General features: G+C 52.5%; 1 protein-coding gene across 11 annotated transcripts in view; it reads right to left on the bottom strand.

Annotated features, from left to right (window-relative positions):
- Positions 1–26,469, bottom strand: part of LOC105486730 (FCH and mu domain containing endocytic adaptor 1) — a 52,019-nt gene that overhangs the window by 16,911 nt on the left and 8,639 nt on the right. For 8 of the 11 annotated variants that reach the window (XM_071086716.1, XM_071086717.1, XM_071086719.1 and 5 more), the window contains 19 exons: positions 20,309–20,400; positions 18,699–18,773; positions 15,995–16,136; positions 12,496–12,648; positions 12,182–12,286; positions 10,504–10,602; positions 10,318–10,414; positions 8,571–8,615; positions 8,373–8,457; positions 7,771–7,795; positions 7,340–7,397; positions 6,693–6,871; positions 6,584–6,608; positions 6,169–6,220; positions 4,620–4,711; positions 3,976–4,251; positions 1,658–1,770; positions 1,462–1,549; positions 1,183–1,291 (listed from right to left, as the gene is read on the bottom strand). In XM_071086716.1, coding sequence (XP_070942817.1) covers positions 1,183–1,291; positions 1,462–1,549; positions 1,658–1,770; positions 3,976–4,251; positions 4,620–4,711; positions 6,169–6,220; positions 6,584–6,608; positions 6,693–6,871; positions 7,340–7,397; positions 7,771–7,795; positions 8,373–8,457; positions 8,571–8,615; positions 10,318–10,414; positions 10,504–10,602; positions 12,182–12,286; positions 12,496–12,648; positions 15,995–16,136; positions 18,699–18,773; positions 20,309–20,400 — 1,910 coding nt within the window. Of the gene's footprint in view, positions 1–1,182; positions 1,292–1,461; positions 1,550–1,657; positions 1,771–3,975; positions 4,252–4,619; positions 4,712–6,168; positions 6,221–6,583; positions 6,609–6,692; positions 6,872–7,339; positions 7,398–7,770; positions 7,796–8,372; positions 8,458–8,566; positions 8,616–10,317; positions 10,415–10,503; positions 10,603–12,181; positions 12,287–12,495; positions 12,649–15,994; positions 16,137–18,698; positions 18,774–20,308; positions 20,401–26,469 lie in introns of all 11 variants that reach the window. The other 3 variants (XM_071086725.1, XM_071086724.1, XM_071086723.1) reach the window with 3 other exon arrangements.

Genomic DNA, 26,469 nt, shown 5'->3' with positions numbered 1-26,469 from the left:
GGGGAGGATGAGGGGACTGGGTGTTGGCTTAGGGCTCTGCCTGGTGTCTCATCCTCCCCCTTCTCCTGGTTCCACTGATGCCTGTGGCTCCCCAGACACCTCAGATCTAGGATGGCCCTGATGATCCCCCATATCCTTTCCCCCAACCTCCTCCTCTTTCATTCCTGCCTGGACAGGAAGAATCCACCCTGGGCTGAAGGAGGCAGCAACATCTCCTTCCCTAGTTCTCTTTTCTCCTAGGCCACCAGGGAGCTCAAATTAAAATGTTCAGTTTTTTTAGCTGTCCTTTGCTTGGGTTTTTGATCTGACACTCTCCTCTTCTTCATGGTTTGACTTTTAGATCTTTTCTGCTGAAGGCCACCCCAATATATACCCCTGCCCTCCACTCGTCCTTAACCCATCCCCTTACCCCCTTACTGGGCCTAACTTCTAGTGTCACTCCCTTCATCTCAATGCCCACGGCAGCCTTGGAGTCTACAGCAATGCCTAGCCCTGCTCAAATGCTCTCCTATGGCCGGGCACGGTGGCTCATGTCTATAATCCCAGCACCTTGGGAGGCCGAGGCAGGTGGATCACTTGAGGCCAAGAGTTCGAGACCAGCCTGGTCAACATGGTGAAACCCGGTCTCGACTAAAAACACAGAATCAGCCGGGTGTGGTGATGTGTGCCTGTAATCCCATAATTACTTGGGAGGCTGAGGCAGGAGAATCTCTTGAACCCAGGAGGCAGAGTTTGCAGTGAGCCAAGATCACACCACTACACTCCAGCCTGGGCAACAGAGTGAGACCCTGTCTCAAAACAAACAAACAAAAAATACAATAATTTAGTCAGGTGCAGTGGCATGCACCTGTAGTTCCAGCTACTCGGGAGGCTGAGGCAGGAGAATGGCTTGAACCCGGGAGGCGGAGGTTGCAGGGAGCTGAGATTGAACCACTGCACTCCAGCCTGGGCAACAAGAGTGAAACTCTGTCTCAGTTAAAAAAAAAAAAAAAAAAAGAAAAAAAAAAAAAAAAGGCCCTCCTATGGCTCCACTGCCCTCAGGACAGGGGCCTGGTCACTTGGCTCAGTGTTCAAGGCCCTTTCACCATAAGATAGACCATGAAGCACATCTGAAAGCTGTCCCTGCTGGACCCTCCCCAACACAGACCCCCCACGGGCCCTTGTCTGCCCATCACCGGGTACCTGGGGCTGTGGCCACGGAAGTAGGCATGGACGTACTCCGTGAAGGCTGTGGCTACAGGCAGGGCATCCTGGGAGCCCAGGACCACAGGGCTCGGACCCCGGGAGACTCCTGGTGGTGGTGGGGAGGGAATGGGGAACAACGGACAGACAGCATGAACACAGGCTCCAGGCTCGAGACCCCCCGCCCAACCACACCTCTGCCAACAGAGAAGCCACCCACCCAGACCAGAGAAGGTGACACTGAGGCCTAAAGCTGGGCCCAGGACCGCTCTCACGTACCATGTCCTGTCTGGGATGAGAAGCTGGGCCGTTCCAAGGTAGTGCTGGGGGCTAAAGAGCCCAGTGGGGAGGGGCTCAGGGAACGCGACTGGAAGGGAAATAGACAGTCTGGGCTATGAGTGCCCCAGGACCAGCGCCCAAAAGCTGATCCCGGAGACGACCCCCAGACCAGCTCCTGCCACACCCCCTCACCTACCAGGTCCCCGTTGCTACGTGTGAGAGGGCAGGACACCTTCCTAGAGCGGAGTCTCCTGGGTGGGGCTGCCAGGGCCTCCCTGGCTGTGGCGTCGGCAGGTGCAGGCATCAGGTCTGGGAGCAAATACAAAGAGGCACTGCTGAGATGCTGCCCAGGGCCTCTGGGGCCTCCCCAGGGGCACACACTCAGCCAAAATATAGGAGATGGGCTTTTCCGTGGAGACCCCCAATGGGTCTGAAGTCCTGGGGTTGCAGAGAAGGTGCCAGACAGCACTGCGGATACTGTCCACACCCCTGACCCTCCCAGACGCCAGAATGGTGGCCCAATAAGGGGTGAGCTCCCCATTACTGGGGATATGCAAGCAAGCACTGAAGGCTTAAGACGCAGGTATACTGTAGGGGGGATTCAGCAGAGGGTTTTTAGCCAACATTCAGCCATTCTGTGACCTCTACCCTCTCCGGGAACCTGACTGCAGCCACCTACTGTGGCCTGTGTCTGAGTCTCATGCCTTTAACACCCAAGCTCCCCTCCCTCTCCTGCTTCTTCAGGGTTCTGGCTGTGTTCCATCTATGAACGTGCTCACTTGCTCACCTACCTCCCCTCCCACCCACCTCCCCTCCCACCTACCCACCTCCCCTCCCACCTACCTACCTCCCCTCCCACCTACCTACCTCCCCTCCCACCTACCTCCCCTCTCACCTGCACCCCAGGCTGCGCTCCCCCCTCTACCTGACTTTCTCAGCCTCAGCACCGCAGACATTTGGGGGCTGGACCATTCTTGTGGGTGGTGGCTGCCCTGTGCACTGTAGGGTGCTGAGCAGCAACCGAGGCCTCCACCCACTGAATGCCAGGAGCACCACTCCTGCCTGGTGGTGACAACCAAAAATGTCTCTAGACACTGACAATGTCCCCTGGGGGGCAGAATTTGCCGGGTTGGATAAGAGCCTCTGCTCAGGCCGGATGTGGGGGCTCACACCTGTAATCCCAACACTTTGGGAGGCCGAGGCAGGCAGATCACCTAAGGTCAGGAGTTCAAGACCAGTCTGGTCAACATGGTGAAACCCCGTCTCTACTAAAAAACACAAAAAATTAGCCGGGCGTGGTGGCGGGCGCCTGTAGTCCCAGCTACTCGGGAGGCTGAAGCCAGAAAATGGTGTGAACCTGGGAGGCGGAACTTGCAGTGAGCCGAGATGGTGCCACTGCACTCCAGCCTGGGCGACAGAGCGAGACTCTGCCTCAAAAAAAAAAAAAAAAAAAAATTAGCCAGGTGTGGCGGTGTGCACCTGTAGTTCAGCTACTTGGGAGGCTGAGGCAGAGAATTGCTTGAACTTGGGAGGCAAAGGCTGCAGTAAGCCAAGATCGCACCACTGCACTCCAGCCTGGGCAACAAGAGCAAAACTCCTTCTCAAAAAAAAAAAAAAAAAAAAACTTCTGCCCCCAGTCTGTGGTCTCCACCCACTCGGCTCTCCCTTGAACAGGCTCCAGCCAGGCCCTTTCCTATGGAGGGTGCCAAGCGCCCTTGTTGGCACTGCTGGGGACCTCGAGGTGGTCACAGCCCACAGTCGCTCTGACTCAGGGGCTTCCCATTCTCCTCAGGTAGCCCCTAGGAGCCCACCCCGCCCTTCTCCCCCAACCTGCTGTCCTCCTGTCTCCAACCCCTCCAGGGTCCCCGGCTCTGTCCTCTCCTCTACTCTCTCTGGGCGGCTGCTCCTCCTGTTTTGATGACGTCTTCAAGGAGGGGGTGCTCTGTCGAGAAGGTGCTCTGACCTGACCTTTCCCAAACTCAGGGTCCACTGTGCACCTGACACCTACAGGCCCAGCCTCGATGTCCATCCGCCCCTCCCCTGCTCATGGCCCTCAGCGTTACTCAGGGTAACACTCACAAGCCCTCCCTGTGCCCATCAGGCCCTGCCCACACCCCCCTTCTCTTCCTCCTCCTCCCCTCATCACCCTGTTCCAGCAGGCAGACCTCCTTGCTGTTCTTCAGACAGGCCTAGCGCGCTCCTGCCCCAGGGCCTTTGCAGGGGCTGTGCCCTCTGCCCAGCACATCTTTCCCCTCATGTCCACGTGGTACTGTCCTCACCTCCCTCAAATCTCAGCTCAGATGTCCTTTCCTCAGGGAGGGCCCCCACCTGGCACCCGCTACCCGCCTGCCTTGCTAAATGTCCATCTCATTGTTGTCCCTGCAACGGTGGGAGGTTCTGCCTGCCTGGTCCTAGCTGTGTCTCCAGCAGCCTGATCAGGCCCTGCCCACAGCGGGCGCTCAATCACCCGCCCAGGGTTCCAGCAACTCTCAGGCCCAGACCCGCTGGACTCACCTCCTCCGGCCAAGGCCTCCAGCCCCCAGGGGCCTGGAGACGGGGCGAGGGGCTGCGGCGAGTCTGTCAGAGGCGGTGCTCGGATACCCCTGGCCTCTGGGGGTGGCGCCCTACAGCTGGGCGGGCTCTGCGGGGTGCCTGGGCGGGGGACCCAGGAATCTGGGGAGGGGCCAGGTGCCGCGTGGGACGGAGAGTCCAGGCCGGAATCCTCCACGTTTTCGGGCGACGAGGAGGAGAAAGGGGAGGGGCTGGAGGTGAAGCCCAGGCTGCTAGAGCCTTGGGGAGGGAAGCGGGCGGTCAGCTCCGACCCTCGCCCACTTGGAGTCCCTGCCCATCCTCCTGCAGGCCACGGCCACGTCGAGGGAAGGTCAGGGGGGCCCCCATTCATAGCCCCCAAGGCTATGCCTTCTGGTGACTTCCCTCTACACAAAAGTCCGGCCCATCCACCCAGTCACCGCCCACTGGCCAAGGCCCCGTCCTATCTATGGCCCCTCCCACCTGTACTCTGGCCCCGCCCACCCTGACACGGACTAGTCCTCCCTCCAGCCTGGCCTCCAAGGTACTCGATTGGTCTAACTTTGCAATGGCCCCACCCATCCTCCCTCCGGCCACACCCATGACCTCCAATCCCTTATCCCCATCACCTGTAAAATCTTCGTGGTCAAAGGCTGACTCCAGGGGCGGCCCAAAGAGGTTCTTGGACACCTGCTCCTCTGACTGCAATCTCTCTGCACAGCTAGAGAGGGTGAGGCCAAGAGGACTGCTTCTATTTTTCCCAAGCCTCATCCCACCCCAGGGCCTTTGCACATGCTGTTTCCGGTCTTTTTCTTTTTTCTTTTTTTTTTTTTTAGACGGAGTCTCGCCGTTCGGCCAGGCTGCAGTGCGGCCCAATCTCAGCTTGCTGCAACCCCCGCTTCCTGGGTTCAAGCAATTCTCCTGCCTCAGCCACCAGAGTAGCTGGGATTACAGGCACCTGCCACCATGCTCGGCTAATTTTTGTACTTTTAGCAGAGACAGGGTTTCACCATGCTGGCCAGGCTGATCTCAAACTCCTGACCTCAAGTGATCTGCCCGCTTTGGTCTCCCAAAGTGCTGGGATTACAGGTGTGAGCCACGGTGCTCAGCCTGTTCCGAGTCTGGAGTTCCATTTCCCCAGCTCTCTTCATAGCCACCTCCTGGTTCCTCTTTGGGGCTTAGCTCCAAGTCACCCCCTCGAGGAGGTTCCCATCCACACCTCAAGGGAAGTCACCTCCTTCTGTCTTTGCATCATCGGCTTTCATTTCTTCGTAGCACTTAGAAATATTGAATATGCTCTAACTTATTTGCTTTTTTTTTTTTTTTTTGAGGCAGAGTTTCCTCCTGTTACCCAGGCTGGAGTGCAATGGCGCAACAGCAGCTCATTGTAAGCTCCGCCTCCCAGGTTCAAGCGATTCTCCTGCCTCAGCCTCCCGAATAGCTAGGATTACAGGCATGCGCCACCATGCCCAGCTAATGCTGTATTTTTAGTAGAGATGGGGTTTCTCTATGTTGGTCAGGCTGGTCTCGAACTTTCAACCTCAGGTGATCTGCCCGCCTTGGCCTCCCAAAGTGCTGGGATTACAGGTGTGAGCCACCACACCTGGCCTTATTTGCTATTCTTAAAATCTGAGTCACTAGAATGTGATTCTGAGAAGGGACGCCTGTCTCAGAACCCAGGCCCTAGAACAGCACAAGTACATAGCAGGCACTCAATAAATGTTCATCAAATGAATGACTAAATGGTCCCTCAAAAGCCAACATGGGCCAGGCGCAATGGCTCATGCCTGTAATCCCAGCACTTTGGGAGGCCGAGGCGGGCAGATCACTTGAGGTCAGGAGTTCGAGACCAGCCGGGCCAACATGGTGAAACCCTGTCTCTACTAAAAATACAAAAGTTAGCTGGGTGTGGTGGTGTGTGCCTGTAGTCCCAGCTACTTGGGAGGCTGAGGCATGAAAATTGCTTGAACCCAGGAGGTGGAGGCTGCTGTGAGCCGGGATCGCGCCACTGCACTCCAGTCTGGGCGACAGAGTGAGACTCTGTCTCAAAACAAAAACAAAAACAAAAAAAACCCCAGCATGACATCAACTCCCAGCCGAGACAAGAGAACACCAGGTGGAGACATGGGGAGGCGGAGGTGGGGACAGCCCCCACCTGCCCACTCGTGTGGAACCCACCTGCCAGTTCTGGGGGCAGACCGAGGTCTCTGGGGTTTCCCAGCAGCGTCCCCTACAAGAGATGTACCTCCTTGAGCTTTCTTGTCACCCTGCCTGCAATGCTCCCCACTTCACGGACCAAGGGACCGAGGCTTGGGGGTGTCCAGCCAGTTGCCCAAGGTGATCAGCAAATCAGGCAGACACAGATTCAAGCCTGAGCGAGCCCGTCTCCAGATGCTGGCTCCCCCTGGCCCCAGCTGCCCCTTTCAGCTCTCACTTAATTTCATAATGACCTCATTTTACAGAAAAGGAGACTGAAGGTCAGTGTGGTTAAGCAGCCTGCCCCAAGTTACAAAACAGAGCTTTGATTCAAGCCCACACCCATAGCCTCCCCTCCTTAGGATCGTCCCTACTCTGAAGACCAAAGGCTACTCACGTGAAGAATGGCGTTTCATGGTGCCCTGTGGACAAAGTGGGCAGCATCAACATGAGCACATCCAGCCAGCCTTGCCAGCACCACCCAGGGCACCCCTCCCATGCCTCACCCCTGGGCCAGGAGGAAGGATGAGGCTGCCCGCAGTGGCCCTGAGCTGTGCCGCTGCTGCCTCGGGGCTGCAGGCTGGAGCCCGGGCCGGGGCGGGCTTGATGTGCACGTAGAACTTGCGGGGCTCTTCGTCATCGAAGTCGGAGTCGCTGGATGAGAAACGGGAGGGCTCGGCCGTGCGTGGGCTGCAGTCAAGGTCCAAGCCAATCCCAACACAAGCTTCTCCCCAGTCAGCTCTCCAGTCCAACCTTGTCCCTCCCTGCTCAAACCCTTCGAGGTCCTGCCCAGTCCCATCGCTCGCCATGTGCCACCTTCAGTCCTGACACCATGTCCCACCAGCACTCCCACCCCCCAGCCAAGCCTTTGCACAAGCATGTGCAGACCTAACTGGCAAACTCCTATTCAGCTGCAAAACCCCAACACCGGTGCCCCCTCCTCCAGGAAGCCTTGCTGGCTTTCCTTTTCTCTCTCCCTCTTGCCCAGTGCTGACTCCATAGAGTGGGTGTTTACATTTAGGTTGGCTTCATCCACAAGGGAGACTCTCTCCAGGATGTACCCAGAGAGGCATGCTGAAGGTGGACTGGTTATTGTGGACAGTTTTGACCTTGCTGTGCCAACAACTGCTCCTGGGGGGTGCCAGAAGGATATTGTTCTGGGTCACATCAGGACGGACAGTGAAACCTTCTTCATCCACCTCTGGACATGTCTAGGGGAGTTGGGGGACAGCGGTGAGTCAGGCTCCCCACTATCGAACCTTCCATCTCACCCTGCCAACCACCGCCTGCCCCGCCCCCAGGCCTTGACTCAGACCTCAAAACAACCCTGATGGCAACGACTGTCTTCCCTGGGTGTGTGGGCAGGTTCCTGGGACAAACTGAGCTTCGGCAGGGACATTATTCACACCCACGTAGTCCACGGGACTTTGCCGCTGAGGTGGGATATGAACTCAGCCCCAGGCTCCAGCCCGCCCCTCAATCTCGGCTCTTTAGTTTCCAGTAGGGATCCGGTCTCTAGGAGCCAAGAGTGGGATCAAACTCCTTCCACTTGTAGCTCAGCCTGACCCCTCCCACGTCACTCACCCCTGAATCGGGCTCCAGGAAATCTCTGGGGATGGAGGAAGAGATGTTGGTATCAGCTTCCGCAGCCCATCTGGTGCCCCCTGTCAGCCCCCAACACTGGACATGGAAGCTGGGGTAGCTCCCCGGCTGTGATATTGCCCTGAGCTAGCCCTGGAGGCAGTGGGACCCTGAGGCTTGCTTGGGGAGGGGGTTGAATCTGAAGTTAGCTGAGTAGAGAGTGTTCTCAAACAGCCTGGGAGGGAAGGAATCCTGGAACTCATTTGAAGGGCTGCCTTGTGAAGGTAGGGAAAGTCGGGGCTAGCCTTGGCAAACAGAACAATCCTGGGCCAGCTCGGACAGGGGAAATGCTAGCTTACTCTGCGACAGGCAGTTCTTGGCCTAACCTGGCAAAAGGAAGAATTCTGGACTAGCTTGGGCAGCGGTAATATTGAGCTAGCCTGGGGCAGAGGCACTCCTGGTCTAGCTTGGGTGGAGGGAATCCTGGTCCAGCCTGGAATATGGATACTCCTGGGCTATCCTAGGAGGGGACTTCCGGGATAGCCTGGGCAGGGGAAGGGATCCCGGGCTAGCCTGGGCCAGTCCGGGCAGGGGCGCTTTCTCACACAGCTGCAGGTGGCTCTGGCTCCCGCTCCCGCCGGCTTAATCCCGGAAGGCGAAAGGTCTTGGCTCCCCGCAAACGTTTCATCGCTGAGGATAGATTGGGGGGCAACTGAGCACTGGGAGGTGCCTTCTTTCACGTTCATATCAGCTTTCCTCACCCCCACGGTCCAGCCTGGGCATCCAGGCCCAGACGTACTTGCCTTCCTGCAGGGCAGCCGCGCTGTATGCCTCGAAGTCCAGAGGTCCTGAGACGGGAGACAGAAACTCAATTGCGGGGCTGGGCACAGTGGCCCGGGCCTGTATTCTCAGCACTTTGGGAGGCTGAGGCGGGTGGATCACCTTAGGTCAAGAGTTCGAGACGAGCCTGGCCAACATGGTGAAACCCTGTCTCTGCTAAAATTACAAAAAAATTAGCCGGACCTGGTGGCAGGTGCCTGTAATCCCAGCTATTCGGGAGGCTGAGGTGGGAGAATCGCTTGAACCTAGGAGGCGGAGGTTGCAGTGAGCCGAGATTGCACCACTGCACTCCAGCCTGGGTGACAGAGCAAACTCTGCCTCAAAAAAATTAAAAAAAAAAAAAAAAAAAGAGAGAGAGAGAGAGAGAAACTAAACTGAGGGTGGGGAGACTGGGCTTCGAAAGAGTAGAACACTTTTGGCCACAAAATGGCACCTGGATCTGAACTCAAGGTCCATCAGGTTCCCAGACAAGAACCAGCCCCAGATCATCAGGAGTGGGATGGATCAAGGGGCTGGTCTGGTTCCAGCTGGTTAGTGCCACTGTAGGGGGTGACATGAGCTACTTCCACGTACTTCCAGCATTTGTGGCTGGAACTTGGGTTGGGTTGGGGGATGAACCATGCATGTGTGCAGTGGGCTGGGCTTTGAGTGACAGGACGAGGCGTGGGAACTCTCTCCCAAGAACAATGGGGAGCCATGGAAGGTGTGTGAGCAGGAGGAGGACACAACAGATCTGGGGCCTGTGAAAGGCAAGAGTGGGGCCCCATGCAGGGAGGGGTGACCTGAGCCAGGGCCGAGCCAGAGAGACAGGAGGGAGAAAGAACAGGTTTTGCTGGTTAACAAGACTTGAAGACATAACTGTATACCAGCATTTAGTGAGTGCCTACTGTGTGCCTGGCACACCCTTTGCCCTTTACCTGAATTAAATCACTGAACGTTACAACATTATTAACATCCTCACTTTACAGATGAGGAAACTGAGGCTCAGAGAAGTCAAAGCACAGGTCCTAAGTCACACAGCAAGTGATGAAGAAAAGACTCAAGCCCAGGTCTGACTCTAAAACTTTTGCTCTTAACTCCTCCCCAGTCCTGTATCTGAGCATTTGCAAATTGTTCTTTTGCTCAACAACCCTCAACGGCTCCCTTAGGCCCTGGGGGTGAAGTATGAACAGCTGAGCCTGGCACTCAAGGCTCCTGTGGGATCTGGTTCAAAGAGATTTACATGTAAGATCAAGCTGGAGAGCTGGACTCGTCAGCATCCCATTTTTCCCACAAAGAAACCAAGGCCTGGCCATGAGCAGTGGCTCACACCTGTAATTCCAGCACTTTGGGAGGCCGAGGCGGGGGGATCACCTGAGGTCAAGAGTTCAAGACCAGCCTGGCCAACATGGTGAACCCTCATCTCTATTAAAAATACACACAAAAAAATTAGCTGGGTGTGGTGGCACGTGCCTGTAGTCCCAGCTTCTCCGGGAGGCTGAGGCAGGAGAATAGCTTGAACCCCGAAGCAGCAGTTGCAGTGAGCCAAGATCGCACCACTGCACTGCAGCCTGGGCGACAGAGGCAGAGGGAGACTCCATCTCAAAAAAAAAAGAGAGAGAAAGAAAGAAACCAAGCCCCAGGGAGGTTCAGTCTCCTGCCTCTGGAGTCCTGCCCATCACCTGCAGCTGTGGCACTAAAGCCCGACCCCTGATGGCTGCCCTGACTCACCTGGCTTCTCCTGGCCTGTGCCCTTACTCTCTGCAAACTTCCTGAGTAGCATCTCCACGCTGACGTTCTCGATGTTCTGCTTAAATTCCTCATGCACCTGTGCCAGGTGGGCGGGGTGTGAAACTGGTCAAGGCCCCTTTGCCCAACAGTGACCCCAGCCTCATTCCTCACACCTGCCCAACTCACCTGCCCGATCTGCACGTGCGTGTCCTCCACGGAGTGAGCATAGGAGCCCAGCAACGCCTTCATGTGCCTCAGGTGTGTCTCCTCCATGGCTTGGAAGCGCTGAAGCAGGACGGGAGAGGCAGGTGGAAAGAACGTCAGGGCCAAGAAGGAGTGGCCATGTGACTCAGCCTGACCAATCAGAACACCCTAAGCCCTTGGCTCACTGATTGATTTGGGGAAGGGCCAATGATAGTCTGCCCTAGGACTTTCTCTGAATCAACAGAAAAAGACACTTCCATTTCTGAACTAATGAGTGGATAGGATGTAAGTGGGAGTTGTTGGGGCCCACTTTGATGCACACATGTGCATGCATACACACACACACACACACACACACACACACACACACACAGGCACGTCTGCCTGGGAGTGATGTCCCCAGAGAGGAAAATAGACTTAAGAAGCAGAAATGGTGGTCGGGTGTGGTGTTTTACGCCTGTAATCCCAGCACTTTGGGAGACCAAGGTGGGCGGATCATCTGAGGTCAGGAGTTCAAGACTAGTCTGGGCAACATGGTGAAACCCTGTCTCTACTAAAAATACAAAAATTAGCTGGGCGTGGTGGCACGTGCCTGTAATCCCAACTACTACTAGGGAGGCAGAGGCAGGAGAATCACTTGAGCCCAGGAGGCAGAGGTTGCAGCGAGCCGAGACTGTGGCACTGCACTCTAGCCTGGGCGACAGAGAGACTCCATCTCAAAAAAAAAAAAAAAAAAAAAACAGAAATGCACAATTTCCTGCCAGCACTATTTGAGCACCTGGATTCAGCTATAACTGAAACCTCCACAACTCAAAAATAAAACTTTTCAGTTCCCTGAGCATGTCAGTTTTTTAAAATTTTATTTTGGTTTGTTCTTTTTTTTTTTTTTTCTCTGAGACAGAGTCTTGCTCTGTCGCCCAGGCTGGAGTGCAGTGGTGCAATCTCAGCTCACTGCAAGCTCCACCTCCCAGGTTCACGCCATTCTCCTGCCTCAGCCTCCTGAGTAGCTGGGACTATAGGCGCCCGCCACCACGCCCGGCTAATTTTTGGTGTTTTTAGTAGAGACGGAGTTTCACTGTGTTAGCCAGGATGGTCTCTATCTCCTGACCTCGTGATCCACCCGCCTTGGCCTCCTAAAGTGCTGGGATTACAGGTGTGAGCCACCACCGTGCCTAGCCTTGTTCTTTCTCTTTATGTACACCTTGTCAGTTTGAATGAAAGTTTCTATCACTTGTAGCTTGAAAAAAGTTCTGATTCCTAATCCTGAGATTCCAATCTGCTTTTATTTATTTATTTTATTTTTTCGAGACAGGGTTCCACTCTATCACCTAACCTGGAGTACAGTGGCTCGATCTTCGCTCACTGCAATCTCCGCCTTCCAGTTCAAGTGATTCTCCCGCCTCAGCCTCCTGAGTAGCTGAGATTACAGGCATCTGCCACTACACCTGGCTAATTTTGTATTTTTAGTAGACACGGGGTTTCGCCATGTTGGCCAGGCTGGTCTCAAACTCCTGACCTCAGGTGATCCGCCCACCTCAGCCTTCCAAAGTGCTGGGATTACAGGTGTGAGCCACCACACCCTGCCTGGAATTTCTGCAGCCCATAACCTCCAGGGCAAAGGCATGTGTGGGTCTTAAAGGTACAGATGCCTGGTTCTTACCAGGGCCGAGTCCAGCATCTTCTGCTCAAAGTCAGCTCGGGCTGTGTTGTATTTTTCCACTGAGCGCCGCAGGCTCTCTGCCGCCTTCTTGGTTTTAGTCTCTGCCTACAAAGCCCAGGGAGGAAATGGGGATGGAAGGGGGACATTCAGGGGGCTTCCCCCAGGCCCCATCACCTGGCAGGTGGACTCCTCGGGGTACCCAAGGTGTGATCACCCACAGGTTCCAGGACCGTCGCTCTGGGACGTGTTTCCACTCATCAGGCAGCCCCTCTGCCCCGGGGCAAATTCCTCAGAACCCCCTGCTGTGAGCCCACCTTGTCCATCTCCTTCTGGCTGGTACTCTCCCTCCGCAGCCGCTCCTGGTCCATGCAACGGTTCAGGTAGTTCTCGCGGGACTTGGGCAGGAGCTGGCTGACGCCCGAGAGTACCTGCACAGCATCCAAGGTGCCCACCACTTCCTCCTTGCACTGCAGGGATAGGAGAGGAGATCGTGGGTAGACTGTGAAATTCCTGACCTCCCAAATACTTCATGCCAGCGCTAGTCTTTTTCTATGTGTGTGTGTGTTTTGTTTCTTTTTTTTTAGACGGAGTTTCGCTCTTGTTGTCCAGGCTGGAGTGCAGTGGCACAATCTCAGCTCACTGCAATCTCTGCCTCCCGGGTTCAAGCGATTCTCCTGCCTCAGCCTCCCAAGTAGCTGAGATTACAGGCGCCCACCATCACACCCGGCTAATTTTTGTATTTTTAGTAGAGACGGGCTTTCACCATGTTGGCCAGGCTGGTCTCAAACTCCTGACCTCAGGTGATCTGCCCACCTCAGCCTCCCAAAGTGCTGGGATTACAGGCGTGAGCCACTATGCCTGGCCTGTGTGTGTGTTTTTAGTAGCAATGGGGTCTTGCTACATTGCCCAGGCTGGTCTGGAACTCCTAGACTCAAGCAATCCACCTGCCTCAGCCTCCCAAAGTGTTGGGATTACAGGCATGAGCCACCATGCCCGGCCTGTATGTTTTTCGTTTCAAAACATTTTTCACTTTTTTAAAAAGTACTATTTACACATGGTTCATATTTCTGAAAGTTGTAAGGGGTTAAGCCAGGAAAATGCCTCCCATATATGGGCCCTCTAGCCTAGAAGTCCCCAATTATTACTGTGATACGTCTCTAGAAATAATCTGCATATGGATAAAGATGCTTGTTCTAACCCATGTTTTATGACAAACGGTGGCAGACTGTGTTGCTTAACTCACCCTTTTGTGTGTGTGTGTGTGTGTGTGTGTGTGCGTGTTTTGTTTTTTTTTTTTTTGAGACGGAGTCTCACTCTGTCACCCAAGCTGGAGTGCAGTGTCACAATCTCAACTCACTGCAACTTCCACCTCCCAGGCTCAAGTCATTCTCCTGTCTCAGCCTCCTGAGTAGCTGGGATTACAGATGCGTGCCACCACGTCTGGCTAATTTTTGTATTTTTAGTATAGACAGGGTTTCACCATGTTGGCCAGGCTGGTCTGGAACTCCTGACCTCAAGTGATATGCCTGCCTCAACTTCCCAAAGTGCTGGGATTACAGGTGTGAGCCATCGCTCCTGGCTAGCAAGACCCCTTCTCTACAAAAAATTTAAAAATTAGCAAGGCCGGGTGCGGTGGCTCACGCCTGTAATCCCACACTTTGGGAGGCCGAGGTCGGTGGATCACCTGAGCTCTGGAGTTCAAGACCAGCCTGGTCAACATGGTGAAACCCTGTCTCTACTAAAAATACAAAAAATTAGCCAGGCATGCTGGTGTACGCCTGTAATCCCAACTACCTGGGAGGCTGAGGCAGGAGAATTTCTTTTTGTTTTGTTTTGTTTTTTTGTTTTTTGAGACAGAGTCTCGCTCTGCGGCCCAGGCTGGAGTACAGTGGCTGGATCTCAGCTCACTGCAAACTCCGCCTCCCGGGTTTACGCCATTCTCCTGCCTCAGCCTCTGAGTAGCTGGGACTACAGGTGCCCGCCACCTCGCCTGGCTAGTTTTTTATATTTTTAGTAGAGACGGGGTTTCACCGTGTTAGCTAGGATGGTCTCGATCTCCTGACCTCATGATCCGCCCGTCTTGGCCTCCCAAAGTGCTGGGATTACAGGCTTGAGCCACCGCCCCCGGCCAGGAGAATTTATTGAATCCAGGAGACGGAGGTTGCAGTAAGCTGAGATTGTGCACTCCAGCCTGGGCAACAGAGCGAGTCTCCATCTCAAAAAAACAAAACACAACAAAAACAAAGTATTACCAACTCCCTTTTTAAACAGGAGTTAAAATATGTGGATTTCGGAACTCTGTAAAGGCAATGCATCTATGATTCTACAATTATAAGTTTTGAATATTGTGGAATTCTAAGAGTCTAAGACGGTTCTTCCAAGATTCTAGGTTTATAAGACTGTAAAAATAGTAAAAATGAATATCTGTATCTTCCAATGCTTTAGAACAGCTGTTGGCAAATGTTTTCTGTAAAGGGACATATAGCAAATGTGTTTGGCTTATTATAAACACTTGACTCTGTCACTGCAGTGCAAAACAGCCACAAATGACAGGCACATCAATGGGCATGGCTGTGTGCCAATAAAACTTTATTTACTGGCACTGATGTGTGACTGTCATATAATTTTCACACGTGTTGAAATTTTATTTTTCTTTAGATTTTTTCTAAACCTTTAAAAATGTAAAAACTAGTGATAACCCATTTCTTTTTTCTTTTCTTTCTTTTTCTTTTTTTTTTTTTTGAGACGGGTTCTTTCTCTGTTGCCTAGGCTGGAGTGCAGTGGCGCGATCATGGCTCACTGCAGCCTCAACCTCCCATGCTCGTGATCCTCCCACCTCAGCCTCCTGAGTAGCTGGGACTACTGGCATGTGCCACCATTCCTGGGTAGTTTTTTTTTTTTTTTTTTTTTTTTTGGTAAAGACAGGGTCTCCCTATGTTGCCCAGCCTGGTCTCAAACTCCTGGTGGATCCTGGGCTCCAGCCATCCTGCCGCCTCAGCCTCCCAAAGTGCTGGGATTATAGGCATGAGTCATTGCACTGGGCCCAAACATTTTTTAAAAATTAGCCAGGCATGGTGGCGTGCACCTGTAGTCCCAGTTATTCTGTGGGGGCTGAGGAAGGAGGTTCGCTTGAGCCCAAGTGTTTGAGGCTGCAAGTAGCTCTGATGATGCCACTGCACGTGGGTGACAGAGCAAGACCCCGTCTCTCAAAAACAAGCAAACAGGCCGGGCGCGGTGGCTCAAGCCTGTAATCCCAGCACTTTGGGAGGCCGAGATGGGCGGATCACGAGGTCAGGAGATCGAGACCATCCTGGCTAACATGGTGAAACCCCGTCTCTACTAAGAAATACAAAAAATAGCCGGGCGAGGTGGCAGCGCCTGTAGTCCCAGCTACTCGGGAGGCTGAGGCTGGAGAATGGCGTGAACCCGGGAGGCGAAGCTTGCAGTGAGCTGAGATCCGGCCACTGCACTCCAGCCTGGGCTACAGAGCGAGACTCCGTCTCAAAAAAAACAAAAAAAAACAAAAAAACAAGCAAACAAAAAAAAAGCCCTTCTTAGCTGTACAAACACTGGTGGTGGGAGGTGGGCTGGATGTGGCCCGCGGGCCAGTGTGCTAACTCCTGGTCTGGAATTTTGCAAATTTGAAATTCAACAATACTCAGGTCCGTAAGACCCTGGGCTTGACGCTGTGCAATTAACAGAATTATCCGAGGCGCACATCCGCAGGTTTTAAGGCCCCAGAAGATCTGGGGTCCTGTGAGCTGCTGGTGTTCCACACCCACCCAGCCGCTGGGCGGCGCCCACGACACACACCTTCTTGTGCGTCTTGAGCTGTTCCTCGCCGTAGCGGAGAACGTCCTTGATGAGATCCTGTAACTTCCGTGTGAGTTCCAGATGGCACAGCGCCAGCTTGTCGGAGGAGACGCGGAAAACCTCCCAGAGCGGGGCGAAGGTCCTGGGGGCAGGCAAGGTCACACCCAGGGTTTATCAGGCTCACCCCACCCCGGGACAGCGCTGGCACTGGCTCAGGTATGTGCTGTGCGCTGATCCCTGCTAAACATGAATGCATACTAATTCATTTAATCTCCATTGCAGCCGTAAGAGGCGGGCTTGTGACAGATGGGGTAACTGAGGCATAGGGAGCTCTATAGGTCATCCCAAGGCCCCTCAACAAATGAACATCAGGGCTGGAATTTAAACTCAGGCCCTGGTAATCCCAGCACTTTGGGAGGCCGAGGTGAGCGGATCACTTGAGGTCAGGAGTTCGAGACCAGCCTGAGCAACATGGTGAAACCTCCGTCTCTACTTAAAATACAAAAATTATCTGTGTGTGGTGGAGGGAGTCTGTAATCCCAGCTACTCAGGGGGCTGAGGCAGAAGAATCGCTTGAACCCGGGAGGCAGAGTTTGCAGTAAGCTGAGATTGCACCACTGCACTCCAGCCTGGGTGACACAGCGAGACTCCATCTCAAAATAAATAAATAAATAAAATAAAATGGCTCACACCTGTAATCTCAGCACTTTGGGAGGCTGAGGCGGATGGATCACAAGGTCAGGAGATCGAGACCATCCTGGCTAACATGGTGAAACCCTGTCTCTACTAAAAATACAAAAAATTAGCCGGGCGTGGTGGCGGGCGCCTGTAGTCCCAGCTACTCGGGAGGCTGAGGCAGGAGAATGGCGTGAACCCGGGAGGCGGAGCTTGCAGTGAGCCGAGATCACACCACTGCACTCCAGCCTGGGCAACAGACGGAGACGCCGTCTCAAAAAAAAAATAGAGTGGCTAAGACACCATATGCCCCAATCAAGTCAATTTGGCCTGCCCCACTCAGCAGAAGCCCTGTCCAGCCTTCCCCCTGCCTTCTCCTGCTGCCTCCACTCCTGCCCTCCCCACAGAACTTTTTGCCTCATAGCAGCCACAAAGAAAATTACAAATGCCATCGGGACCACATTATGTGTTTTGTTTTTGTTTTCTTGAGGCAGGGTCTGGCTCTGTCACCCAGGCTGAAGTGCAGTGGTGCAATCATGGTTCAATGCAGCCTCAATCTCCTGGACTCAAGCCATCCTCCCACCTCAGCCTCCTGAGTAGCTGAGACTATAAGCATATGCCACCATGCCCGGCTAATTTTTGCATTTTTAGTAGAGACAGAGGTTTCTCCATGCTGCCCAGGCTGGTCTTGAACTCTTGGCCTCAAGTGATCCTCCCACCTCAGCTTCCCAAAATCCTGGGATTATAGGCGTGAGCCACCGCACCCAGGCACAAGGTTCATATAGAGTCATTAGTGTGTCAGGCCCCTGAGGCCTCGCCCTGCCATCTCCCCTCCTACTTCCTTTCCTCATTGCCCAACCCCTGCAGCCACGCCAACCTCCCCACTCTTCCTTAAACATGCCACGCCTGTCAACTCAGGGCCTTTGCACTGGCTGAGCCACTTGCCTTGGTCTCTGTCCCTCAGACATCCCCATGGCCAGCCCTTTTCTTTCTTTATTTATTTCTTTTTTTTGAGACGGAGTCTCGCTCTATTGCCCAGGCTGGAGTGCAGTTGCGCGATCTCGGCTCACTGCAAACTCCGCCTCCCAGGTTCACGCCATTCTCCTGCCGCAGCCTCCCAAGTAGCTGGGACTACAGGCTGCGCCACCTCACCCGGCTAATTTTTTTTGTATTTTTTAGTGGAGACGGGGTTTCACAGTGTTAGCCAGGATGGTCTCAATCTCCCGACCTTGTGATCCACCCGCCTCAGCCTCCCAAAGTGCTGGGATTACAGGCGTGAGCCACCGTACCCGGCCTACCAGCCCCTTTCTATTAAGGTCTCAGCTCAGGGAGGCCGGGCCCACCCCTGAGAAAGTGCCCAACCTCTCATAGTCCTATTTCATTCCCTCCCCAGCACCTTTTTTTTTTTTTTTTGAGACAGAGTTTTCGCTCTTGTTGCCCAGGCTGGAGTGCAGTGGCACAATCTCAGCTTACTACAACCTCCGCCTCCCGTGTTCAAGCGATTCTCCTGCCTCATCCTCCTGAGTAGCTGTGATTCCGGGCGCCCGCCACTACACTCGACTAATTTTGTATTTTTAGTAGAGATGGGGTTTTGCCATGTTGCCCAGGCTGGTCTTGAACTCCTGACCTCGGGTGATCTGCCCACTTCAGCCTCCCAAAGTGCTGGGAGTACAGGCGTGAGCCACTGTGCCTGGCCCCCTTCCCAGCACTTTTCACCCCAGAAAAAAAAATGTTTTTTTGTGTGTGTTTAACATCTGTCTCGTCATGCAACCCAGATGTACATTGCATGAAGGTGACTGGGGTTTTATCTGTCTGGGTTGCTGCTGGTGCTTGGCACACAGAAGGCACTCAATAAATATTTGTGGAATGAATAAGCTAGTGTGTAAATGAATGATATATATTCCTCTATCCAATTAGCCCCATAATTGAGATGGATGACACTCTATTCTACATGCCCCGAGTGTGAAGAGATGTCCACCAAGGAGGAGGCTCCCAATGTCCCCACGTTGGTGACCCCTACCCCACTCACCCCATTGGGGTCCCATTGCTGGCCAGCTTGGAGAGTTTCGCCATTGCCTTGGAGTAGGTCTCCTCGATGGTTGCCCTGGGTAGGAGAATGAGGTAAAGATGGAGAAACTGCCCGGGCACAGTGGCTCACACCTGTAATCCCAGCACTTTGGGAGGCAGAGGCAGGCGGATCACCTGAGGTCAGCAATTCAAGACCAGCCTGGCCAACTTGGTGAAACCCCGTCTCTACTAAAAATACAAAAATAAGCCAGGTGTGGTGGTGCATGCCTGTAATTCCCAGCTACTCGGGAAATTAAGGCACGAGAATCGCTTGAACCTAGGAGGTGGAGGTTGCAGCGAGCTGAGATCGTGCCACTGCACTCCAACCTGGGTGACAGAGCAAGACTCCATCTCAAAAACAAAAAAGATGAAGAAGCTTTCAGACACCCTTGAGAGAGGCACTGCTCCTCTGGGCCTCAGTTTCCCCATCTTAAACACCTGAACCGTGGCTTTCCATGATGGGGTGATGACACAACCCTCTGAAGGATGTTTTGAAAATTCATAGAAGATTTTTTCTTACGTAATATATTTTATTAACAACAGTAGTAGGCCAGGCATGGTGACTCATGCCTGTAATCCCAGCACTTTGGGAGGCCGAGGCAGGAGAACCACTGGAACCCAGGGATTTGAGACCACCCTGGGCAATATAACGAGACTCCTTCTCTACAAAAAAATTTTTTAAAACTTAGATAGGTATGGTGGTGCACGCCTGTAGTCCCAGCTACTCAGGAGCCTGAGGTGGGAGGATCGCTTGGGCCTGGTAGGTCGAGGTTGCAGTGAGCTATGCCCAGCTATGTTGCTGGGCAACAAAGTGAGACTCTGTCTCTAAAAAACAAACAAACAAACAAACAAACAAAGGCAGGGTGCAGTGGCTTACGCCTGTAATTCCAGCACTTTTGGAGGCCGAGGCGGGCAGATCACTTGAGGTCAGGAGTTTGAGACCCACCTGGCCAACACAGTGAAACCCCGTCTCTACTAAAAATATAAAAATTAGCCAGACATGGTGGCAGGCACCTGTAGTCTCAGTTACTTGGGAGACTGAGGCAGGAGAATCGCTGGAACCTGGGAGGCAGAGGTTGCAGTGAGCCGAGACTGCGCCACTGCAGTGAGCCGAGACTGCGCATGGGCAACAGAGCAAACCTCTGTTAAAAAAAAAAAAAAAAGCCAGATGTGGTGGTACATGCCTATAGTCGCAGTTACTCGGAAAGCTGAGGTAGGAGGATCCCTTGAACTCAGGAGTTCGAGGCTGCAGTGAGCTATGATCGGGTTACTGCACTCTAGCCTGGGCAACAAAGCGAGATCTTGTCTCCAAAAAAAAAAAAATTCCCACTGTGAGCAGGTTATATCATCCTCTTTTGAGGAGGGGAGCTTTAGAAATCAGGTGATTGTTGTTTAAAAGGAGATATGGGGCTGACAGGGTTGAGAATCGGTTATTTCCAGGATCTCCTAGCCACTCTGGTTTCTGGAATCCCCAGGGATCTAGCCGCGGACCATCCAGGGCGTAACCATGAGGTGGGCGTGACTACAGGGTGGTGGGCGTGGCCCCTGGTGGATGGGGCTTGGGGACCTCACCTCTCCCGGATGAAGTCCGCCAGCTCCTTGGTGGAGATGGGCCCCTGCTTCACGCTGTGGTACAGGACCTCAAAGCCATGATTTTTCTCGCCCTGTAGTGGATGGGAGTAGAGACTGAGAAAGAATGGAGAGGGCATCACAGTTGCTTAGCAACGGGGGCGTGGCCAAGGAGCAGAAGTCCATCCCCTTGGCTGTAGGGACTCGTTCAGACTTGAGCAAATCAGCTTGCTGTATTTCCCCTGGGCCATAGTATTGTCTATGGACCTTAAATTTGTCCAATCAGAGAGAAGCCTGGGATTTTCTTTTTGTCCCGTAGTTGCTGGGGAGGAATCTCATTTGTTCTGTGTCTTTGTCTCCTTCTGTCTTTGTGTCTCTTTCTGTTTTTCTGAGTCTCTCTGCCATTTTCTGTCTCAGTCTCCTCCCCTTTTCTCTGTCTTTCCATAAATGAGGAATTATATGGCCACAGGGGATATTGTAAGTCAAATGGAAACCGCGAACCTTAGAAAGAAGCTGAACCAGAGGGCTTTTGTATTTAAAAAAAAAAAAAAAAAAGTGTGTTCAGCTGGGCGCGGTGGCTCACCCCGTCTCTACTAAAAATACAAAAATTAGCCGGGCGTGGTGGCGCGTGCCTGTAATCCCAGCTACTTGGGAGACTGAGGCAGGAGGATTGCTTGAGCCCACCACTGCACTCCAGCCTGGGTATCAGAGCAAGACTGTCTCGAATGAATGAATGAATGAATGAATGCATGAATGAAATAAAAATAAAAATAAATTGGAGTGTGTCACGCCTGTAGTCCCAGCACTTTGGGAGGCTGAGGCAGGCAGATCACGAGGTCAGGAGTTTGAGACCAGCCTGGCCAACATGGTGAAACCCTGTCTCTACTAAAAATACAAAAATTAGCCAGGGATGGTAGCACGCCCCTGTAATCCCAGCTACTTGGGAGGCAGAAGCAGGAGAATTGCTTGAACCCAGGAGGCAAAGGTTGCAGTGAACCAAGATCATGCCACTGCACTCCAGCTCTGGGCAACAAAGCAAGACTCCATCTCGGGAAGAAAAACAACAACAACAACAACAAAACAACAAATATATATATATACACACACACACACACGAAAAGAAAAAGTCAAATTGTCTCTCTTTGTGACATGATCTTATGTATAGGAAAGCCTAAACACTCCACCAAAAAGCTCCTAGAACTGATGAACAAATTCAGTTAAGTTGCAAAATACAAATATCAACATATGAAAATCAGTAGCATTTCTATACACCATTAATAAAATAGCTGAAAAGAAATCAAGAAAGCGATCGCATTTACAATAGCTACAAAAAAAAAAAGGTGTGTTGAATCAAGTTGCTGGATCAAACCAACCCTGAAAGCCACATTCCCCCATAATCATTCGATCTTAAAAGCCAATACAGTCCCCATTGCTTAAGTCACTGTAGTTGTGTTTTCTGTTCTTGTCAACATGGAAACTCCCTCTATGAGAACCCAAAGTAGGGTCCAGGTTTGAGTTCTCTCCCAGGACCCAGCAAAACCCAGCACAGAATGAGAGACAGAAAGGGCATTTGAGTTTGTCGAAAAAATGAGCAAATGATTCTGCTGTTACCTGCTAGTGCCAGTGGGAACTGAGCATTTCTACCCTGGTGCCTGAGAATGCCTTGCACAAAATCTCTTTACTCCAATTTCTGGGGTTGTCATGGTGGAGGAGGCTAGGGCTGCACTGTGTGACGCAGGCAAGTCACTGCTCCTCTCTGAGCTTTTAGCAGCTCCTCATTAAGATGGGGCAGGGAGGCTGGGCGCGGTGGCGCACGCCTGTAATCCCAGCACTTTGGGAGGCTGAGGCAGGCAGATCACTTGAGGTCTTGAGCTTGAGACCAGCCTGGTCAATATGGTGAAACCCTGTCTCTACTAAAAATGCAAAAGTAGTCAAGCACGGTGGCAGGTGCCTGTAATCCCAGCTACTGAGGAGGCTGAGGCAGGAGAATCGCTTGAACGCGGGAGGCGGAGATTGCAATGAGCCAAAATCATATCACTACACTACAGCCTGGGAGACACCCGCCTCTTACATGGGGATGAGACAAGCAGCAACATAATCCATGTCAATGCTCCCCAAAGCCCCAAAGGCAACTCTAGCTTTTGCTAATTTGTAACATTAGTTATTAATAGTTAGCATTTGTTTTAAATTTGCTTATGTTTCTCCCCCAAAGACATTTATGTAAAAGGGCAACTTTTTCTGCCACTCTCGATGGAAAATTGGGACCCTTTGCCGCATGAAAAGAGTAGGAGAAAATGAGGCAACAACTATATCTTAATGCCAGCCAGATTCTGTCACCTGGGAAGGGCATCATGCCTGAACACTACTAAGCTGTCCATTAAAAATGGTAATCAGGCTGGGCGAGGTGGCTCACGCCTGTAGTCCCAGCACTTTGGGAGGCCGAGGCAGGCAGATTATCTGAGGTCAAGAGTTCGAGACCAGACTGGCCAACATGGTGAAACCCCATCTCTACTAAAAATACAAAAATTAGCCAGGAGTGGTGGCACATGACTATAACCCCAGCTATTCGGAGGCTGAGGCAGGAGAATCTCTTGAACCTGGGAGGCAGAGGTTGTAGTGAGTTGAGATTGTGCGATTGCACTCCAACCTGGATGACATAACAAGACTCTGTCCCCCGTTGCAAAAAAAAAAAAAAAGGGGGTGGTAAAACAGGAGACACAACATATTTCAGGATGAAGCAGGAATGCCTCAAATCATGGCTAATATTTAATGCTGATGTGGAGGTGCTGGCCAATGCAGTAAGATAAGAAAAAGGATTGAGACCACATTATATGACTGACTACAGAAAACAAAAAAGAATAAACAAAATTAATAGAACTGAGGAAGAGGATAAAAGCAAGACCAATATAGATTAAACATGGGGATTTGTTTTTTCTTTAACAGGCACATGCCACCACTATGCCCGGCTGATTTTTGTATTTTTAGTAGAGGCAGGGTTTCACCATGTTGGTCAAGCTGGTCTCGAACTCCTGACCTCAAGTGATCTGCCTGCCTCGGCCTCCCAAAGTGCTGGGATTACAGGTGTGAGCCACCACACCTGGCCTCATACACACCTTCTAATCCCACTTCTCTCCACCCCTTGCAGACCTGGTCCTCTGTGCCCGCTGTTGGGATTGGACACCTTTAGATTTGGACTTAAAACTCACCATTACAACTTTAAAACCAATGACTAGATGGGTGTGGTGTCTCACATCTGTAATCCCAGCACTTCGGGAGGCTGAAGCGGGCAGATCACTTGAGGTCAAGAGTTCAAGACCTGACTAGCCAACATGGTGAAACCCTGTCTCTACTAAAAATACAAAAATTAGCCAGGCGTGGTGGTGGGCACCTGTAGTCCCAAATACTCGGGAGGATGAGGCAGGAGAATTGCTTGAAGCAGGGAGGCAGAGGTTGCAGTAAGCTGAGATCCCACCACTGCATTCCAGCCTGGCCAACAGAGTGAGACTCTGTCCCACCCCCCCGCCAAAAAAAAAGGTAATCAGCTGGGGTCTTGGGGTCTGATGGAACTGGGGACATTTTAGCATCAAATCAGGTCTTGTAAGAATACTGGAAGAGAAGGCTTGTGGAGGGATCTGATGCCATTTAAGTCCCAACACACATCAGTGAAGTCATCCCTCTGGCAGCATTTGGCCGGTTTTCCATAAATGGTAGTTTCCTGTGCCCTCCTCCAACCTGCCGTTCACCCTCCCAGGTACCTGGAAGCTTGAATGTTATATATATTTTTCTATGTTTGAGACAGGGTCTCGCTCTGTCTCCCCAGTTGGAGTGCAGCGGCACAATCATGGCTCACTGCAGCCTCAAATTCCTGGGCTCAAGAAATCGTCCCACCACAGCCTCCCAAGTAGCTGGGACCACAGGCACATGCCACCATATCCAGCTAATTTTTTTGATTTTTAGTACAGACAGGGCCTTACTATGTTGCCAAGGTTGATCTCGAACTCCTGGACTCAAGCAATTCTCCTATCTCAGCCTCCGAAAGTGCTGGGATTATAGGCGTGAGCCATCACACTTGGCCAGAAGCTTGAAGGTTAAAGCCAGAAGTCACTGCTAGATAGCGTTTCCTGCTGCATCAATGGAGAAACTGAAGCCAAGATTGGGGCAGACCCAGGTCAGCCTCAACCCCAAATCTCCCAATGGTCACACTTCATTCTAGAATCATCGATGGGTCCCGACTGCCCACCAGACGCTGAAGTTCAAGTCCATGGCCTGGAATTGCCACTCCAGCCTCATTTCCTAGCTTCTTCTTAGCCTCACCCACAAAACAGCAAATAGCAAAGACAGGCAGTGCCCTTCCACCACCACACCTTTGTCCAGGCTATTCCCACCATCAGCTCTCCAGTCTCCATCTCCTTCCACCCATCCACATCCTTCCACTTCTCAAGGGTCATTGCCACCTGCTCTAAAAACTTCCCTAACTCTGCTCAACCCCCCTCCCCACTTCACTGTTGCTCCCTCCAGCTCGCCAGGAATATATTTTATTTTTTATTTTATTTTTTATTTTTTTAGACAGGGTCTCACTCTGTCACCCAGGCTGGAGTCCAGTGATATCTTGGCTCATTGCAACCTCCACCTCCCAGGCTCAAGCGATCCTCCCACCTCAGCCTCCCAAGTAGTTGGGACCACAGGTGCACGCCACCATGCCCAGCTAAGTTTTTGTCTTTTTAGTAGAGACAGGGTCTTGCTATGTTGCCCAGGCTCGTCTCAAACTCCTCGGCTCAGGCAATCCACCATCTCAGCCTCCCAAAGTGTTTGGATTACAGACGTGAGCTACCGTGCGCCACCTATATTTTCTCTCTTCTTGTGTTTAGAATTGTACTTTCAAAGTTCAAGTGTCCAATCGCCTTATACGCACAGGGTCACTTTGGGTTGGTGACTTCGTCTCTCTGGCCTCAGTTTCCTTCCTTGTGTGACAAGTGGGGACAACAACAGCACCCAATTCCCAAGGGTCTTGCTGGGCTGAGGCTGGCACAGTGCTGGCCCCAGGAGATCCTCGGGTGAGGCTGCACCAGGCACCACCGCCCAGGCCAGCATCTGGGTCTGACTCAGAGCCAACTACTGGCCCGTTTCCCAGACCTGGCAAACCCCCAGCGGCGTCTGCCTCCCTTGGACTGGGCTGGCAGCCGAGGGTCCTAGGAGGGGCTGTCTCAGGTCTGTCTCTCCCACCAGAACTTCAAGACTTCAGACTTGCTTCAGTGCCAGCCAAACGGTTTTTTGGTTTTTTTTTTTTTTTTTTTTTTTTTTTTTGAGACAGAGTCTCACTCCATCGCCCAGACTGGAGTACAGTAGTACAATCTCACTGCAACTTCCACTTCTCAGGTTCAAGCGATTCTCCCGCCTTAGCCTCCCAAGTAGCTGGGACTACAGGCTCATGCCACTATGCCCAGCTAAGTTTTGTATTTTTAGTAGAGATGGGGTTTTGCCATGTTGACCAGGCTGGTCTCCAACTCCTGACCTCAGGTGATCCGCCCCCCTCGGCCTCCCAAAATGCTGGGATGACAGGCATGAGCCACTGCGCCCAGCCAAGAGTGTGGTCTTTGTAACAGAGCTTATTTATGTCCTTCCCCTGCTCACCCTTCCCCCATGACTCCCTAGTACACTTTATGCTTCAGCCCTGCCCTGGCTCGATGAGACTGGGGCATCCCTGTCTGGTTTAATCTCCCCTGATGAGAACCTCCTTTGAGCCATCAGGGCCCCGGCATCACCCAGCAAAGAAACAGGCTTCTGTGGCGGCTTCAATACCAGCAACTGATAAAAAGAAACCTTGACAGTGACAGAAGGCCTCCCTGAGTCTGGGGGTGCATGGGGTGCATGGGGTGGGAGTGGTGGTGCAGGAATTTCATCCCTTTTTCCCAGATGGGGAAACGGAGGTTTAGGCAGACAAAGCCATTTGCTCCAGGGCTTCCAGCAGAGCCCAGTTCGAATCCTGAACTCAAAGCTCTTAACCATTCTCTACCAGGATATCTTTGGGTGGGGTGGGGAAGTCGGGGGCGGTTTCTATTTTCTCTTTGCTGATCTGAATTTTCTGCAGCGAGCCTGCACGCCTCACACAATTAAAAGGGATTTAAAATAAATGTAGGTGCCATTGTCAGGGTTCCAAAATGAGG

The sequence above is a fragment of the Macaca nemestrina genome, chromosome 20 (genome assembly GCF_043159975.1).
Source record: "Macaca nemestrina isolate mMacNem1 chromosome 20, mMacNem.hap1, whole genome shotgun sequence".
Taxonomy (NCBI): Eukaryota; Metazoa; Chordata; class Mammalia; order Primates; family Cercopithecidae; genus Macaca; species Macaca nemestrina.
The sequence above is the reverse complement of the archived record's forward strand: the minus strand, read 5'-3'. Positions and strand labels throughout refer to the sequence as shown.